Raw genomic sequence first — 19,326 nt, 5'->3', positions numbered from 1 at the left:
CATGTGGTCTTACCATAAGTCTCACATGGTTCGAGGCTAGTTGAATGTTCAAAACTAGTCAAAGTTAGCAAGACATGATGGCTAGCACCGATAAGCGTGGTGGGTAAAATTTAATTTTCACATGGGCAGCTGTGGCTGAGTGTGAGCAGACGATAGTCGCCCTCTTCCGGAAATACGCAATTATTATTGAAATTCAAAAGTACATTTTCTCTTACTTCAGCTTGTTTATTAAACTTTGTCAGTAAGTATGCACAGTAACAGTAGGAAGAAGCACACTGATCGAAACACCCTTCTTGATTGATGTCAGCTATTGGCCAATAGCAGCCACGTATGATAATCTGCTATATTATGAGATAAAGCGTCCAGAAAAAAGTGAGGAGCAGGCTTCTGTTGGAAAAAAGAGCATTTGAGAGAAAGATGACATTGCGCTCCGCTTGTTAGGTCCACGCGCTGCACACGACTGTAAAACTTGGCTGAGATGTTCACAGCAGCTTATGCTGCCCACCGATTATGTCTTTTCACCAAGTCAGAGGGGTAGTTCAGAACCTCTTTAATGTGATGACATTCTAAAAGTTCTCGTGCAATCTTTTTGGTTACTTTTTCCTAGAACCTTTGTGTCTGAAGAAAATGTCTTGCATTTGCGGGCAGCACAATGGGCTGGCTTTTTAGTCAGGTCATTATTGTGTTTGATTGTCAGGTGATGCTCATACATATGATTATTCATGCAGTGCTCAGTTTGCCCATGTAGGCCTTCCCACAAGCTGGTGGAATTTCAAAAACCACTTTTGTGGCACATTGTGCATATGGCTTCCTGTGCTTCTTGCTGCATTGTCATGTGTATGTGTGTCGTCATGTGAAATACATGTACACAAATTTGCAACTTTTCGTGGTACAGAAAACACCATGCTGATTCTATATTAGTTCCAAACTTTCTTCAAATAACATGAAGCTCTGTGGCATGGAATCAGTGGAACCGAGGAGCTTGATTTTAAAGCGAGTAGCTTTCATTAGCCATTCAGACAGTTTTCTGGATTGGTGCCTGGTATCTTGCATGAGAGTGAAGTGGCAGAAGTGACGGAGGTTTGGGAGGAGGGCAGCTCTTTCTGATTGGTCTCCACGCGCACCCGTGTCAGGCATGACGTCATTATCTGAGGAGCAGTTGCCAACACTGCTGTCAGAGAAACCTGCTGGGTGGAAAAGGGCAGTGACAGAAAAGGTACAGGGCATTCGCCACTCTTTCCACCGCTCGCTGTAGCAAGAAACAATGGCAATGGGACATGGTGTTCGCCATTGGTCATGCTTCGACTCAGTGTTCTAGAAGCTTTGCCGTTCACTTTGCCAGCCCTTTATCAATTAAGGCTTCAAAGTTTGCTTTAATCGATCCATATTATAAAATTGAGCATAGTAATTATTTGCAGGCCTATCAATCAATGTGGCCAGGAGTGCTTTGTCAATATGTGCTAAGTGATTTGTCATTAATGGGTGAATGTGCAAAGGAATGCTTTATTTACATTAAACATACTAAGAATAATTGATGCGAAATGAGGAAAAACAGTGAGGAGCACATGCTGGTTTATTCAGTAGCCAACCCATGAAAGCACAGTTAAGAAAATAAATGGGACTGCTGCAATAACACATGACAATTATAAACACAACAAAGAAAAGAAATTTCAGCAAAACCCATCTCCCGATGATTGTTGATGTTAATGCAACTAACATTTAAAGCAATATAGTGACACACCGTATTACCACCACAGACACACAACATGGCAAGCTCGCTGCCAACCACGATGCCAAATGATTCCACAACACAATATATCTTGTAATCACTGCATCCATGTTGAAACTTTATAGCATCCCCAGTATCCTGCCTGCAACTTCGCAGTGGCTCCCCATCAACAGCCATGCTTCACACGGAGATGTCGGTCGTGTATGGGGTGCTATCGCTTTAATATATATTTAAGCCTACATACCCCTTGTTTTATTTTGGCGCATCTTTTGTGGGGGATTGGCCAAGAATGGACACCTACCAATATTATGTGTGCCGTGCCAAAGCTGTCCAGGCAAATGCCTGATTACTCAAGTTGTCTACTAGGCCAGACAGCAGCCACTTGTCTATCCGGGCACATAACCATTGTCCCATGTTGTCTGCTTGGCAAGTCAACAGCCAGCACATACCTAGTGGCCCAAGCTAGTGGACAACTTGGGTGGCAAAAGATGTTAGGTACTTACTTCAAAGTGGGTTAAGTTCTCAAAGAATGCTAAGTGCATTAAAAGTTGATGCATTGTACCAACTTCTTTCTCATGTGACCTTTCCAGTGCATGGTATTGCTTTATACACAGGCATCTGAAGCTGGCAGTCCATATCTCTATCAGATCTGTAAAACCAACAGTTCACTGACATCTGTGCCTTGTTTACCTGATATCATGCAGTAGAGTTTGGCTATTTTACATTTGTTTGATGTTGCAGGAACATGCTAGGATCAAAAAGTATTGGAGACTCTTTTTAATTAGATCTTTCATGCTTCCATACCTACCTGTACTTAGAACTGCTTGTGTGCTGATACATGTCTGTTCTATCAATGTAGGCATCCCCAAGTAGTAGCAATATACTTAAGTCGAGACACCTGGTAGGCATGCAAAAAATGGTAATCCATGCTTTAAACTGGCATTAACCGTGTAGAATTATTTTTGGCTGCTGCATAGTAGGTCACATTTACCTCTTGCTTTTAAGAAAGCTGGGCAACTATAAGCATGAGCTTACATGTGAGTTGAACATAGCAAGGAAGCGGGAATACACATACACTATAAAAGAAAAAAAGAATTGAATTGAATTCAGGGATTTTACGTGCCAAAACCTAAATTTGATTATGAGGCACACTGTAGGGGGGGACTCTGGATTAATTTTGACCGCCAGGGGATCTTTAAGGGGGGACACGGCCTTTGAAAACCGAAAAATCAAGAAAAAGTCTATTTTTTGCAAACCACTATTCGGGCAGTATGTCTTAAACTAACATTTCCATAAATTTCAACATCTAATTCATCGCGAAACTATTTCAAGTAAAATTTATAACGAGCCGCGGCAGCCCTCGAGCAGGGAGCGAGCGCTCAAAATAGCCCTACTTGGCACGAACGCCATTTCTCCACCGCTTCCCCAAGCGCTGCCATTTTGGTGTTGTTTTGTTCGTGCATTCTTGTGCTTTTTTTCCCCCGCCCCCTGCGACGGTGGTGGCAGTGCGGGAGAGGCATAAATCGCTCATGATTGGAAGGCTCACGAGAGCTTTCAAGTTTCCCGTGGCTGAGACGCGTAGCTGAGATTGGGCGAAGCGCGCACTCCTCAAGGACGCGGGGAAGCCCGCGACTCCCATTTGCTGCTGCATGCGATGACATAGTGGTCTCCTGCATAATGCGTCCGGCCGTTGTCTGCTTCGGCTCCTCCATCGCCGGCGCCCTTTGTGTGTTCCGCTTGCCGTCATCTATCTTTGCTGCCGTTTGCATATTCTCCAAGTTTCTATCGTCTTTACGAGACCGTTTAACCTGCTGATTGTTCTGCAGTCAGCCACGATGCGCCCAAAAAAACTCAAGACACTACACGCGTTTGGTGCAAGGAAGCATTCTATGAAGCTCGCTTGCATGGCAAAGCTCACCGCTCGTCCACGCGGTCGATAATGATCGCACCGATAGTTCCTGTGGGGCAGCTTCTGCTTCATCTATGCAACAGCATGGTTGTGTCGATGCTTCTAGCAACATGACTCCTGCTCCTCTGGCGCAAGAATTTGTCGTGACGAGTGCACCTGTTGTCTCATGCTCATTGACAGCAGCTTCTTCATCCTCTCTTTCATCTGCCTCGGACAGTGCGATCGCGTCGTCCACTGTGCACTTGAAAACACGTTTCCTGACCTGTGAGGAGAGAGAGGCGGTGGAGAAAAAGTGCGCTGCTGTACAACCAGGACTTGGCACAATGTCAGCGGCGGAGCAAAAATTTCAAGCAATGGAGCACGATCCTGAAGCTGCCACCGCTACAAGTGAAGGCGAAAAATTTCTCCTCGTGCAAATGGATTCCCTAGGCGACCTGCTATCCGAGATCTTGTGCCAGCAGTGCTTCGCGACTGGGATGAAGGTTCAAGGAGGCACCCAACTTGGACTTGCAACAAAGCTTGAGCTGCTGTTTACATTGTGGAGTAGCAAGCTCGTGGAGTTCTGCTCGTCAGGATGACTCAATGGCCTTTGACATGGATATAAGAGCCATTGTGGCAACAAAACAGATAGGGAAGGGACAAACAGCGCTCAATGACTTTTGGGCAGCGATGAACATGTCCCATCGTGGCCTGCATCATAGGACTTTTCTGACGCACTTGAAGAAATTCAGTGACCCGCAGACGCATTGCATAGACAAGTTCTATGCAGAATCTGCTTGTGCTGTGAAAACCACCTACAAGGAAATGGATCTATATTTGAGCAGGGATATCACAGTAAACTTTGATGGAACATGGCATGAGTGTGGCTACAAGTCCCCTGTTGGAGTTGTTGCAATAATTGAATATCATACGGGCCTCATCTTGGACGCCATTGTTTTATTGAACCAGTGCCTTGGTTGCCAAGTAGGACCAAAGCCTGGAGACCCAGGCTACGCAAGCTGGCAGGAGGATCATGTGTGCCAGAAAAACACTGACTCTAAGTCTGGGAGGAAGGAGGTTGAGGCAGCTGTCATCCTTTTCTCATGTTCGGTGCCAAAGCACAGCCTCCATTACACAACGCTCGTGCCTGACGGAGATAGTGCCGCCTTCTCTGCCCTTGTGCAAGAAAATGTTTACGGGCTGGTCCCCATTTCGGAAAGAGGAATATCTGAACCACGCCCAGAAGAGGATGGAGGCAGCACTGCGCAACCTTGTGCAGAAAAGTGACAAGGCTTTAGGAGGGAAGGGCAAGCTGACAAAGGCCCTCATTGACAAGTTCACCGACTATTATCTGGCCCCTACGAAACAATTTCAATGATGTGGCTGCAATGCAGCGTGCAGTGATGGCATCATACCACCACGTGACATCAACGGACGAGGATCCTTACCACGACTTGTGCCCTGAGTGTGCAGACTCATGGTGTCGTCATAACACCAGCAAGAGTGATGGTGTGCCACCTCTGAAGCAACGGTACAATCTTACAGGCTATGTTGCAGAAGCACTGCTACCTGTATATGAGCGCCTCTCACAGGCTTCTCTTCTGCAACGCTGCCTGGGAGCAAAAACGCAGAATGGATCAGAATCATTTCACTCCGTGCTGTGGTCCCTGATGCCCAAAGAATAGCATGCTACGCTGATTGCTGTGGAGACAGCACTGCATGAGGCAGTTTTAAGATATAATGCTGGCTGCCACAGGGCCACCCAAGAGCTATGTTCATCAGTGGGGCTAACACCTGGCCACCTGGCCCTTCAACGGGCAGCCGAGAAAGATTCTGTGTGCTTGAAAAAGACCAAGGAGTGATTGCAAGACAAGGTGGGAAGGCGGCAAAAGAAGAGAGTGCCTAAGGAAATCTCCAGTTACGCTGCAGGGTCATTTTAGACCAATATAGGTATGTGCTCAAAACTTTTAATGCTTATTTTCTCAAAATGACTTTTTTGGCAGGTGAGGCTGTTTGTTCCAGCCATATCTCTGTAACCGCTCATCAGATTTCCAGAGGTTTCTTTTATTGTATATCTCAATAAATTTCTGAGGGCAAGACAAGCCCATTTTTTTATATTGTTAGCACTATTAACATACTTCGTCGTTTTCGTTTGTACATAGCCATCATCATCTTCCCTGTTCTACTTCTTTGCGCATGAGCTGGGGCGTTACCTTTTTTGAAATAAAAAGCGCTTGACAGCTTGGTCTATTATATTGTATATTTTGTCTGTGATTTGTGATATTTAACCAAAATTTGATTGATAAAATCTTAATCACCAACACTAAATTCGGTGGCCTGCTAAAATTTTTCAGCAAGGAAATTTCAAAAGAGGGCTCTGTCTTGCCCTGAGGTATCCATCTGGGAATCATCATAGTGAATACAGTTGCAGCACCATTTGAAGATTCTCCAGGCCTGGAATGAGAAAACCATGTGCACCATTATTCTGACATATTGCTGTAACTTGAGAACCTGTGATCATAACTGCATGAAATTTTGTAGTTCTACTAATGCTTTTTCTATGGGTCTATCCTAAAGATTTCATTAAGATATCTCAATAAACAAAAAAGTTGGTATCCGAGGGTAGCCTCCCCCCTTAATGTGCCCCCAATGCACGGGATGCCAGCGTTTTTGCATTTCGCCCCCATCAACCACAGAGGAAAAGAAACAGACACGGGACAGACACTTTCGTGGTGCGTGCGTGCATGCACGCTTTCTATGTCAACTATGTATGCATCAACTAGGCCCATAGCAAGTCACTTTACCTCAACTGCTGCGTGAGGCAGCTCATGGACAGTGTTTTGCTACTTGATTCACTAATGAGACATTGTTGCACAAACGGTTAAGTTACATGCCATAACAATATCAGTTTGCAACACTTATCTGAGCTATAGCACACCAATAACTCAACACATCCAGAAATGTAGGCAATCTGGTCATCTGTAAATTTGATTGTGTTTAATTATTGCTGCCTGCACATTAGTAATGACATTTTAGCTTTCTCATTGATTGGTGACTTATTCCTTCTCATGTGTGCTTTATGAAGCCAACAGTTAATGAAGCCGAGGAAAGCCAACATTAACTGTTGGCCTCATATGGTTCTGACTAACAAAAACTGGGCCCTTTGGTTCCCCTTCTTCAAATTCATGTGTGCTTTTTCACTTCCATGCAGGAAGAAAATGGCAGCTTTACTAATGTCCTTTCTGTCGGCGACCATAAGAGTCATGTTGTTACTGTGGATTGGTCACCAGCTGTGGACTGCAGCACTTGTGCTACTGCATCAGTTGATGGCTCCATTTCCATTGCAACACTCTTCAGCCATGTCTGACAGCAAGTACTGTAGCTGCTAAACCTTAGCCTTGAACAATGCTGCATAGGAAATGCCCTGGCATACATGGCAGCAGCTGGAGTGCTGTGTAAGTTGTTATGTAAGATGTGGTGCGACCTTTCACTGACACTGCTGCCGTCCTCTGACTTGAGGTGTGCGGTCAGCTACTTACTCCAGACTTTTACTAAAAAGTGACATTGTACTCTGCAATGCTCACTTTGTGATTCAGTAGGCAATATTGCCAAGTGTACAGCATTGGTGTGCTGTTTACCTGTATAAACTCTTCTGTATAAAGACAGTTTGCTAAATACTGCGTTAGTGTGCTTTTATCTATAACATGAGCTGCTTCTCTTATTACTGTAAAATTCCGCATGTAATACGAGGTCGTTTTCCAGGTTTTGGTGTGTTAAATTGGCATTTTGTGTGATATTCAGGCACAACATTATTTGGAACTTCAAAGGAGTACTGGCAGAAATATTTTGTATCTTGCTTTTTCTGCTTTAATAGATAGCTACTGACTCCATAACAACAGTATGGTGCCAGAATCCCTTGAATGTGCAACAAATCATTAATAATATTGTCTTTTGTTGTGACCAGTTCAAAATGTTTGCCAAAATCAGCACAGCTTCGTTGCGTATGGTGTGCCAACGAAGAACTCTCAGTCATTTAACAAAATCTGAGGTAGCGTTCATGTGGTATCACAAACCACTCATCCACATGTCAGTCAGCCTAGTGCAGTGGGAACAGCTCCCGCAGTGGTCGCAAGCCACACAAGGACTGTGTTGCGGAAAGGTGGGCGTGTACTGCACAACCAGTCTTTCACTCTCTGTATTCAACATGCGGTAAGCTTAGTCCTCCGCTGTCGCTTCTCTCAGAATGCGCCATGCCTTTCCCGCCTCCTCTTTCTCTATGGCCTCATCTCTTGGCAAGATGATTGTGGTGCAATGGTGACCACTGCACTGACTTGTATGACATGATATCATGTGACCACAATCCTGATTTTAATATTTTTGTGATGTTTTGAGGATCTCTGGTCAACAGCCTGCTGTTTGCATATATTTCTTGCAGTTTTCAAATTTGTTGCATGGAAATACTACATAAATTCATGGTTTGTTGTGTGTTCAAGAAATTGAGGCCTCACATAAGCGTTGCAGTGTTGGCAGTTATCTAATAAAGCAAAAAAAAAACTAGACAAAATTTTGTGTCAGTACTCTTTCAATAGTTTGTGGCCATACATGATCAAAAACAGAGTGATGGTATTCAACATGATTGAAGTTCTACCCACTTCACAGCCACCATATTTTTTCTTGTATACTGTTTGGATTCATTTCCAGGTTAAAGTAAAATGAATCTAATCTGTTTTTATTCCAAATCTGCCATGAGTCCTCTATAATAGGTCAAAACTGGCTCGGGCCCCACCCATATGGGCTAGTCGTAGGTTTAGAATAGATTGAAATAGTGTTGCGTTATCTTGGCCCATGTTATGTGCAGGCTTTTATGGAACATCTTTTCCATGTGTTTGCTTAGATGGGTGTTTAAGCCTCTCCAGTTGCACCATTTTGTTAATTTTCTGTTTGCTGGCAAATCTTTCTGCTGAAGTTCATTGGCAAAATTAGCATTTCACTTCCCGTTTACTTATACATTTAATAATTCAGTCATTCATCACAATAGCCTCCTACAAAGGCAATGACAGGTGGACTGGAAGTTTGTTTACGCCTCCTGCTCACATTATCAACAAGAATTGCTAAGTGGTGCCAAAAGGGATTGTATTAAATAACACTTAGGTCAAGTGCAAAAAAATGTTGTATGCAAGTTATGTAATGAATTCTAACATATACTTAGATATTCTGGTAGCGTATTCATATTTCACACAGGAAGAAAGTGCAGTAAAGCATCTTGCTGTGAAATTTCTATTTTACTAGAAATTTAGTTTTTTTTAGTTTGAGGGCACTTTGTTTATTGCTGCCAATTCAGAAATAGAGATTTAATAATAAAGAAAAATTTAATGTAAAAGGCTACATGTGCTATTAACTGTTAAGTCAAACCTCAGTGGGTTTGGGTATTGCAAACTGAGAAGCACGGTGCATAGCTCACACTGGTGATGTGTTTGCAAAACATTACACCAATGTGTGCTCCAAAAACAGTTGGAAAGGAAAGGCAGTGCGCCTTCTTGCAGTGCGCCACTCTTCCCGCCAGTAGAAACCGTGTCACAGAAAATGCCTGCATGTCACGTGCATACTGCCTGCAGCTCACAAATAGCCACATATACAAAATATATGCAAAAATATACTACCTGCAGTCACAAATAGCCATAGCTCACAAATAGCAACAACAACAACTTGAGAATTCCTGTGAAACACAGAGCACACAAAAGCGCCTCTGGAAAATGCACCCTGCAGCAAGAAGAGGAGGGAGATCACGAGATAAAAAAAGGAGGCAGCCCTCGCCTCGAATATGGGAAAATAAGGCAGGGGAGTAACGGCCCTTGTGGTTGACGCTATAAAGTTTCCTACTAAAATTGCTAGAGAGAATGCTGACACTGTGGTTGTTCAGCTACCATGGAAATGATGGTTAGTACATGGATATTTGCCCAGTCTTCGTGCTTGTGGCTTCTGACATTCTTGTGGCTTTATTCAATGCTACAGTTTATCTTCTGTTACTGGCCTAAATTTTGAAGCATCACTATCTTTCCTAACGCAGAAAGCAAGAAGACTCTCAGCACATGCATAATCATTATGAATTGCATTTATAATGCAATATCTTGTTGAAAATAATAAACTTGCTCAGTCACAAAGCCGTTTGAAGCCATAAGGATGAATTTGGGGCAAATCCATGAACATACTACCCCATCATTCCCATGCTGGCTGAACCACTGTGCTTGCAGGTAGCATAGACACTAGCACCAGAATTCCCCCTAGTAATTTTTTTCTAAGAAACTTTATGGTTGGGGCAATCAGAGAAAGCCACTGCAACAGGTAGCTTACTACCTTGAGCCACTGCTTTACAATATTTCATTTGCTGCTATCTCCGCTATTACCAAACCATTAAAATAAAAAAAAAATTGTGATAGAATGCACCCTGGATGGAACTTTACAAATTCCAGTCTATACCCGAAATTTATAATGAGGCCTGGTAAGGGGTCCTTTAAGAGATTTTTCATTTGGAAACTGCAAAGGTGAGCAGCAATCGCCATATCTACTGAATTTTCTAAAATCTAAGCACTCGCTTAATGCCAATCACAGAGTTGGGTAGGATGCTTAGGTTTGCAACAAATAAAATATAGCATTACACTGTCCATATGAAAAATGACATTTTCATTATAAAGACTGAAAACTGAGCAGCCCTTCGCTATGTTGAATGTATAAAAAACTTCTGGTGGTTTAGGTAACTTACTGTTCACTGTCACCACATGCTATAAGGCCCTCAGAAAAACAATAAAATGATTATTTGGAAATGTAATTTAATGCCATTTTTGTTAGTTTTATAGCTCCCAAACGAAAATACAACCAGTAACAGCATACTAGATGCCATACAAGAGGTGATATGCGATGGGACATACATGTCTTTGTGCGTTAAGGTCATCAAATTTAGAGAGTGCACTTTTCCCTTTCATCATCATCATCATCATCATCATCATCATCATCATGTTTTATGTCCCCTGCAGGAAGAAGGCCTCTCCCTGCGATCTCCAATTACCCCTGTCCTGCGCCAACCGATTCCAAGTAGCGCCCGCGAATTTCCTAATTTCATCGCTTCACCTAGTCTTCTGTCATCCTTGGCTGAGTTTCCCTTCTCTTGGTACCCATTCTGTAACCCTAATGGTCCAACGGTTATCTAACCAGCGCATTACATGACCTGCCCAGCTACATTTTTTCCTCTTGATGTCAATTAGAATATCGGCTATACCCGTTTGCTCTCTCATCCAAACTGCTCTCTTTCTGCATCTTAACTTTATGCCTAGCAGTCTTCGTTCCATCGCCCTTTGTGCGATCCTTAACTTGTTCTCAAGCTTCTTTGCCAAATCTCCAAGTCTCTGCCCCATATGTCAGCACCGGTAAAATGCACTGATTGTACACCTTCTTTTTCAATGATAATGGTAAGCTTCCAGTCAGGAGCTGACAATGTCTGCCGTATGTGATCCAACCCATTCTTATTCTTCTGTGAATTTTATTCTCATGATCAGGGTGCCCTGTTATTAATTGACCTAGGTAAACATACTCCTTCACAGACTCTAGAGGCTGACTGGCGATCCTGAACTCTTGTTCGTTTGCCCAGCTATTCATCATTATCTTTGTCATCTGCATATTAATCTTCAACACCACTCTTACACTTTCTCTGTTAAGGTCCTCAATCATTTGTTGTAACTCGTCGGCATTGTTGCTGAATAGAACAATGTCATTGGCAAACTGAAGGTTGCTGAGATATTCGCTGTTGATCCTTACTCCTAAGCCTTCCCAGTTTAATCACTTGAATACTTCTTCCAAGCACGCAGTGAATAGCATTGGAGAGATTGTGTCTCCCTGTCTGACTCCTTTTTTTATAGTTATCTTCCTGCTTTTCTTGTGTAGAATTAAGGTAGCTGTAGAACCTCTGTAGATATTTTCCAAGGTATTTACGTAAGCGTTCTGTACTCCTTGATTACGTAATGCCTCTATGACTGCTGGTACTGAGTCAAACGCCTTTTCATAATCTGTGAAAACCATATAGAGAGGCTTATTGTACTCTGTAGATTTGTTGATAACCTGATTAATGGCACGGATGTGATCCATTGTAGAGTATCCCTTCCTGAAACCAGCCTGTTTCCTTGGTTGACTAAAGTCCAGTGTTGCCCTTATTCTGTTGGAGATTATTTAGTTAAATATTTTCCATAATATACTGGGAGTAAGCTTATGGGGCCTATAATTTTTCAATTCTTTAACGTCTCCCTTTTTGTGGATTAGTATAATGTTTGCATTCTTCCAGTTTTCTGGGACCCTTGCAGTCGATAGACATTTCGTATAAAGAGCCGCCAGTTTTCCAAGCATTATGTCTCCTCCATCTTTGATTAAATCAACTGTTATTCCATCTTCTCCTGCCGCTCTTCCTCGTTTCATGTCTTGCAAGGCCCTTCTGACCTCATCGCTAGTTATAGGAGGAGTTTCTGTATCCTGTTCATTACTGTTTCTAATGGAGGTATCCTGTATTGTACAGGTCAGCATAGAATTCTTCCGCTTCTTTTACTATATCTTTGAGATTGCTGATAATATCCTGCTTATCTTTCAGTGCACACATCTTGGTTTGTCCTATGCCAAGTTTCTTTCTCACTGATTTCAGGCTGCATCCATTTTTTACGGCTTCTTTAGTCTTTCTCACGTTAGTTTCGAATATCACTTATTTTCGCCTTTTTGATCAGTTTTAACAGTTCCGCCAATTCTATCTTATCTCTTGAGTTGGAGACTTTCATTCTTTGTCATTTCTTTATTAGGTCCTTTGTTACTCGGGAGAGCTTGCCTCCCACTTCAATTGCTGCCTCTGAAGCCAGCCTAGTTATGGTTTCATTCATTAGCTCTGTGCCATCATCATCTCTCTGTTCTAAGGCTGCATATTTGTTTGCAAGTGCCAGCGTGAATTTGTCTCCTTTTACCCTTACTGCCTCTAGGTTGACCAGTTTCTTCTTTACCAATTTCACTCTTTCCCTCTTCAAATTGAGGTGAATCCTAGCCCTCACTAACCTATGATCACTGCACTTTACCCTACCTATCCCTTCTACATCCTGCACTATGCTGGGATAAGCAGAAAGTATGAAGTCAATTTCATTTCTTGTTTCACCATTAGGGCTTTCCCAGATCCACTTTCTGTTCCTACGCTTCCTGAAAAAGGTGTTCATTATTCGAAGCTTATTCCTTTCTGCGAATTCTACCATCATCTCTCCTCTAGTATTCCTAGAATCGACGCCATAATTGCCAATTGCTTGTTCACCAGCCTGCTTGTTTCCCACTTTTGCATTGAAGTCGCCCATTAGTACAGTATACTGAGTTTGCACTTTTTTCATCGCTAATTTTCTCATTGCTTATTGCTAATCTTATAGAGGAATTCCAAGTTCCTACTATGGCAACCGAGCATTCGACATAAGGCGGCGAAGCTACCTTATCGCCGACAAGTACAGCCCAGAGGGCCCTACATGCCTAAAAACTTCTTTGATTTATCTGTGATAGAAGTGTTTTGCTGATCGCGATGGGTAACTCAATATAATATGATTTGCCTTGTGTAATTAGTGAAGATAAACTTTCTTGTGGCATAAAGTGGATGTTTAATTTTCAGATGAGAGCTTTTAGGTGCGGCTTGATTCTTAAGGGGTTTTGTTGTGTTTGTGCAAATCATCTGTCATTCGTTGGTGAGAAACTACAGGCTACCTGACCGTATCTATTTGTCTTAACCACACATTATAGGTTTTGCATCATGTCAGAGAAACTGCAGAGTGAATATCCTAGAAAATTGCATGTTAGCCATACATATTGTTGCGAAGAGGATGTAAACAGATGTACGTAACAATACATATGCATTGCAATTCACTGCACTTATCCAACCCATACGTGTCTTTACTTTTTTCTCTGTCATGACTAACTGCATAGCTGAAGTCACCTTAGTAACTGCAGTGTCACTGTATTCATATGACCAGATGTATTTTTCTTATGTGGTTACTCCAGCCTTTTTTCCAGCTATGCCATTTTCACTGCTTTTGAATTTTCTTTATGCGAGTTTCAAAAATTCTGTTATGATGCTGCCCTGTTGGGTTGTTTCCTGTAGTGCTGTTGCTGTGCCTATTTTTAGTTTCTAGGCTGCTGCGTCAAATGGTGTACTCAAGAGGATGCTCGCTTTGCTTTGCATTTACGGAACACTGCTATTATCGCTTTCAGCAGTGATATGAGGGGGGGGGGGGTACATTTTAGCAAAACTTTGGGCAAGAAAGTTTTGCAAGAATTAACTTACTGCTTTGTATATAGTAGCGCCACATTGAACTCAGTGCTGAAGGATGTTATATGCTTCACAGAACAAACTTCATTCCTTCTGTCCGTAGGTTTGTTCCGTGAAACGTTCTTTCTGCAGGCCATGTTATTCCACTGTTTTGTATGAGAAACATGTTACACTTTTATTATCTCTTTCAGCAGTAATATGACAAAAAAGAAAAAAAGAAAGGAACAGTGCACAGATTCTTTATTCTGACAGAATATAAGTCATGAAGTTTATTAAGAAATTGAAATGCATAATAGACAAATTAAGAAAACTACTAATTATATTTCTAATTAACTACTTTACGGTGCACGCTGTTATTTACCAATTGTAGCCAGTGAGATTGCAAGGAATGTACATTTGGAACAAATTTTCAAGATAACGTCAGTTTCAAAATATTCATTCCCAAAGTGTGCAACGAAATACATGGGTGTTCCAGTTACATTTGTGCGTCAATGTATAAAGTGGTGGTTTGTTAAAAAAGTAAGTGGAACAATAGTGCATTCTTACCGCAAGTTTCACAGCGCATATCTGGAAACCCGTGTGATCCTTAGAATTCATTCCAAGTGGGTATGGCTTGCAAGCTCACAGGCTACAATTCGTAAATTGTAACACGTGAAGTAATTATTGAAGGTCGTTGTCTTATGAACCTCATGCTGCAAAATGTTTCGAATCCTTCAAGTATTAGTGGAGTTATTGCACCGATATGTAGATTTCTCTCTCTTTTCGTCTGTGCTAGCACATTGTAAGCTGCATTGGGGAGAAGCCAAGAGCGCAAAACTCCACCTAAGGTTCAGTTTCTCGGCGGCGAAAGGGCTCATTGCGGCACCCAGTGGTGGCTATGGTAGACTATGCTAAGTAGCACACTGCTGCTTTCTCGGAGGCCACGTACAGCAGACGCAGCCGCATGCATCTGTCGTGTGTAGACCGGCACTGTAAAGATGAAATGATTTCTCTGTCTTTTTGAGGTTGCAGACATATATGTTTACTAACTTATTTAGCTCAAAATTAAGATAATAATAATTACTGCTTATTCTGACATGTGCACATATACAACAATGTATCATGCCAACGAGATGAGGCAAAAGGAAACAGACAAAGCATGCTTCATGGCTAGGCCCACATCCTGGTTCGTACACTGGTAACAGGTCAGCATTAGGGTCGACAAAGAAACGTTCAATAACTGCTCAGTTCAAATACATCACATATATAAATTCATCAAGAACATTTCCCAATTACATACGAACCTTTGCAGTAAATGTAATAAAATATAAACAATTCCATCTTATGTTAACAATATGATCAATAAACACAAGCAAATCAAAAGGTAAGAACTTCAAGCAAAATTTCAAGTAAGACTAAACGATGTGCATAACGTTACATCTGGAGAGTAAAATTAAGCAAACAGGTAGACAGCGCATGTGGTAGGATACGATACGAGCACATGTACAAAAAAACGCTGGGGGAAAAACAACACACATAAAAACGCTTCAACCTGGGTCGAAAAGTAATCTTACTTTCTTTTTAAAATGGCATACACATCTACTCAATTGTGCAATTTCCACTACAGAAGGAAAACAATTACATATTTCTGTTAATTGATGATCTAGTGATTGAATGCCATAATTTGTCCTCGGTCTAATCGAAATAAGTGAGATCGTTCATAAGTTATAGTAAATATCATGGCTGACGTACATATTGCTGGATGAAAAAAAGTATTGGTTAATATGATGATAGATGAGGGCCATTGGTTTAAGCTTATAGCACTCAGTAAAAAGCATTACGTGAAAAAATAGAGAATAAGTTATTGTGGATACCTGGCCTTCTCGTTAATAGTTTCAGTGCTTTTGATTCCATGATTATCAATTTTTCTGCATCATTCTTATTATGTGTGCCCCAAACTAAGTTGCAGTATATGAGGTGCGAATGAACAACAGAAAAATATAGTTGCTTTGCTACAGAATATGGAAGAAGTTGGTTAATGCGGCTGATAACACCTATAGATCGAGCCATTTTCATTTTGACATGAGTGACGTGATCAGACCAGCTCATATCGTTGCACAAGTGTACACCCAGAAACTTGCAACTACTATTACGTCCAATTTCTGAATCATAGAAATAGAGCTTTGGGTTGTGCTTCATTGCTTTGTTTTTTGCATGGAATAGTATGAAATTGGTTTTTTTGATGTTTAATGTCAATTGATTTACAGTCAGCCAAGCCTGTAATTTGTTAAGCCACGTATTCGCTTGCTGCTCAAGTTCCTTTAGGTCTGAGCCAGAAAAGATGTTAGTATTGTCAGCGTATAGGAGAATGTTCGAAGTTGAAGAAACGTTCACAATGTTATTTATATACATAGTGAACAGGAGAGGTGCTAATATGGATCCCTGAGGTATACCATATTTTAATGTTCCATGGTCAGAGCAAGTGTTGTTGTGTAGCCTTGTGTACTATTGTCTTCTACTCAGGTAGCTTACCATTAGGTCTTTAGCGATGCGACAAATTCCGTAACTTTCTAATTTCATTAGTAGAATATCATGCTCCGATTCAAACACTTTGCTGAAGTCAAGAAAGAGACCAATAGTAAAAAGTTTTATTTCAATCTTTTGAATTAAGACATTTTTATATGATGTAATGTGGTCTCAGTCGACTTTCCGGGTTGGAAGCCATATTGATGATCACTTATCACATTCTTGGAGGAAAAGAAACCAAAAAGACGCATGTAAATTATTTTTTCGGCAACCTTAGAAAAAATTGGCAGAACTGAAATTGGCTGGTAATTGCTGAATTCTGTTTTATTTCCACCTTTGAAAACAACAGTAACACAGGCTACATTTAGTCTATCTGGAAACACTCCAGTAACCAACATATGATTATGTAAGTCAATGGCCCTATAAAGCACCCAATAGAATGTTTAATTGGCAATGGTGAATGGTCGTCATCCCCAAGAGCACAGGTATTTCTTAGAGAAACCAATAATGGTTGTAATTTCTGCTTCTGCTGTTGGTGTCAGCAATATCGAGTCAGAATTTGATATGTGCATGTATGGCATAAGGGAGGTATTATTTGGGAGGGGATTTGAGGCTGTATATTTGCCCGCTTCCAGGAAATGTGCATCAAATTTGTTTGCTGATGCAACTCCAGTATAAAGAAAACCATTTATCAGCATTTCAAGAGGTTCTGTGTTACTTTTGTTACCTATGAGAGTTTTAATTTCTTCCCAGATCTGCTTAGGGTTTTTCGCTATGTGGGAGAACTTATTTCTGTAAAAGGATACTTTGCTTTCTTTAGATCTGTGTTTAGTATATTACGAAATTTTTTGTACTCTGCTAACATCTCGAACTTCTTGTTTTGAGAAAATCGGAGAACATCAGTCTTTTTGTTTTATTCTTATGAAAAGAGCCCTAGTTATCCAATCTTATTGAGCCTTTCTGTGCTTTTTAATCGCTACCACAGGAAAAGCAACATTGTAATGGTTAATTACTTTTGTTATGAAATTATTGTCTGCTTCATTTGTGTCAGTTGCACCGTAAGCATCTGCCCAATTTGTTGTTGTCATCAATTAAGAGAAGATAGCGATATTATTAGAATCATTGGTTCTACATGAGTAAATAGGAGTGGTTTGTTTTTTACTGAGAGAAAAAAAATATAAAGGGCAGTTAGTGGTTGCTTAGACCCAAGGCCACAAAAAAGACCGCATCACGAGGGAAGTTTGTGTAACAGAGATCTATTATTGTTGTTGACAATCTGTTTACTCATGTTGGCGACTCAATCATGTTAGCACAGCCATATAGAAGCATCATTTCAATTAGGGCCACTTGAATAGGAGATCTAACCATAACATCAATATTAAAATCACCAAGTGCAATAACATGCCATTTATTTAAATTTGCATTTTCCAAAAACGACTCGGTAAACTGAAGAAAGGCCTCTGTGTTTCCTTGTGGGGGGGGGCGGTACAGCACAATAATAAAAATGTTCCGGTGTAGTAAACTAACAGTCTCGGCATCATTGAAAATACCCGTATAATCAGTCTGGATGTCAAAAGATAGGCTCTTGCGCATGTATAGGGTCACACCACCACCATGTTTATCTTTTTTGAATTTAGTTATATGTTTGTAGCCAGAGAACTGAGAGACTTCTTCGTTCGAGTGAAACCATGTCTCAGTAAAAGCAAAAAAATCGAAAGTGTAGTTCATCTGTTCTATTTCTGCCGCGACTTCCTCACCCTTGTTTCTTAGGCTTTGCGCATTTAAGCGATAAAAGGATAGGCTATCGTTTGCACCATATCCAGATGTTTTTAGCAGTTCTTGAAATGAATCAGCAGAAAAATAGGCCATATTTCAACTTCTTTTCAAAGGGAAAACACACACGGTTCTAGACAATTTTGCCTAAATCACTCACATTGTTAATGCAAATTGCTTGAGTACTTGGTTCTTTTCGTGCAAATATCTTTCCTTCCTTGGTCCAGACAAACCTGTAGTGTGTCTCAGCAGCTCTTGCCTTTGCGAGCCACAATAGCTTCTGTTTTGCACAGTTAAGTTGTTAAAAAATTTAATATTCTTATTGCAGTGTTTCAGAGTGCTACGCTTGGCAATCCACTGTGCTTTTGTGGATTGTTTGCAGAACCTGATGAGCACCACAGGAATTCCATTTGACCGAGATGGACTATGATGCAGCCCATCAACATCACTCTTTGTAAGGACCGGCAGATCAAGCTTAATAGCGAGATCATTAAGTTTCTTCATTAAATATTTGCATTCAGTTTCAGGCAAGCCATAAAGTTCCATGTTTTGTTTTCTGCTGTATTGATTTAGGGCATTTAGCTCATTGCATAACTCTGCAATTTCTTCTTTGTCATTAGCTGCTTCGAAAGTATCAACTTTCTTTTGCAGGGCTTCGATTTGCTTATTGTGTTTATTTGAAGCTTCTATGAGCTTATCGTACGTATCAGACGTGTGTTGCACAGATGTCTCAATGTTGCTCACTGCATCTTTAAGACTCGATATCTGATCGACCTTCTCTGTAAGCGCACCAAGCGTTCTGCTTATGTCTGCCAGCTGCCTGCTCAAAGCAATGGGCACATTACTATCCTGCTGTCCAACAGTGTCAGCACTTCGAGACGCTGTCATGCGACATGTCTGACACCTCATTTTGGCTTTCGCTTCCGCGTTTTTTTATCTGTACGTGCGCTCTCCAACGCCTGAGCACTTTTCCAGATGATAACTTAGACCACGCTCCGCACATGTCATATAATCATCATCTTACATTAATTCCTCAAAACATGCTACACATGATTTGCCAAGGTCAATGCTCATTGCAATGCACAGGTTGCACAAATACAAAATTTACAA

At 41.2% G+C, this 19,326-nt stretch overlaps 1 protein-coding gene and 1 pseudogene across 7 annotated transcripts in view; both read left to right on the top strand.

The window, feature by feature from the left end:
- Positions 1 to 19,030, top strand: part of LOC142565918 (WD repeat-containing protein 91) — a 71,183-nt gene extending 52,153 nt beyond the window's left edge. For 2 of the 7 annotated variants that reach the window (XR_012824918.1, XR_012824917.1), the window contains one exon: positions 6,829 to 6,966. Coding sequence is in view for 4 of the 7 variants with exons in the window: in XM_075676521.1 (XP_075532636.1) it covers positions 6,829 to 6,984 (156 nt within the window). In the remaining 3 variants the exon portion in view is untranslated. Of the gene's footprint in view, positions 1 to 6,828; positions 9,012 to 18,598 lie in introns of those variants that run through there. The other 5 variants (XM_075676523.1, XM_075676522.1, XR_012824916.1 and 2 more) reach the window with 4 other exon arrangements.
- LOC142565919 (uncharacterized) lies at positions 3,223 to 5,568 on the top strand (annotated as a pseudogene).
- Positions 19,031 to 19,326: the final 296 nt, after the last annotated feature.

Source organism: Dermacentor variabilis, unplaced genomic scaffold (genome assembly GCF_050947875.1).
Source record: "Dermacentor variabilis isolate Ectoservices unplaced genomic scaffold, ASM5094787v1 scaffold_12, whole genome shotgun sequence".
Classification (NCBI taxonomy): Eukaryota; Metazoa; Arthropoda; class Arachnida; order Ixodida; family Ixodidae; genus Dermacentor; species Dermacentor variabilis.
The sequence above is the reverse complement of the archived record's forward strand: the minus strand, read 5'-3'. Positions and strand labels throughout refer to the sequence as shown.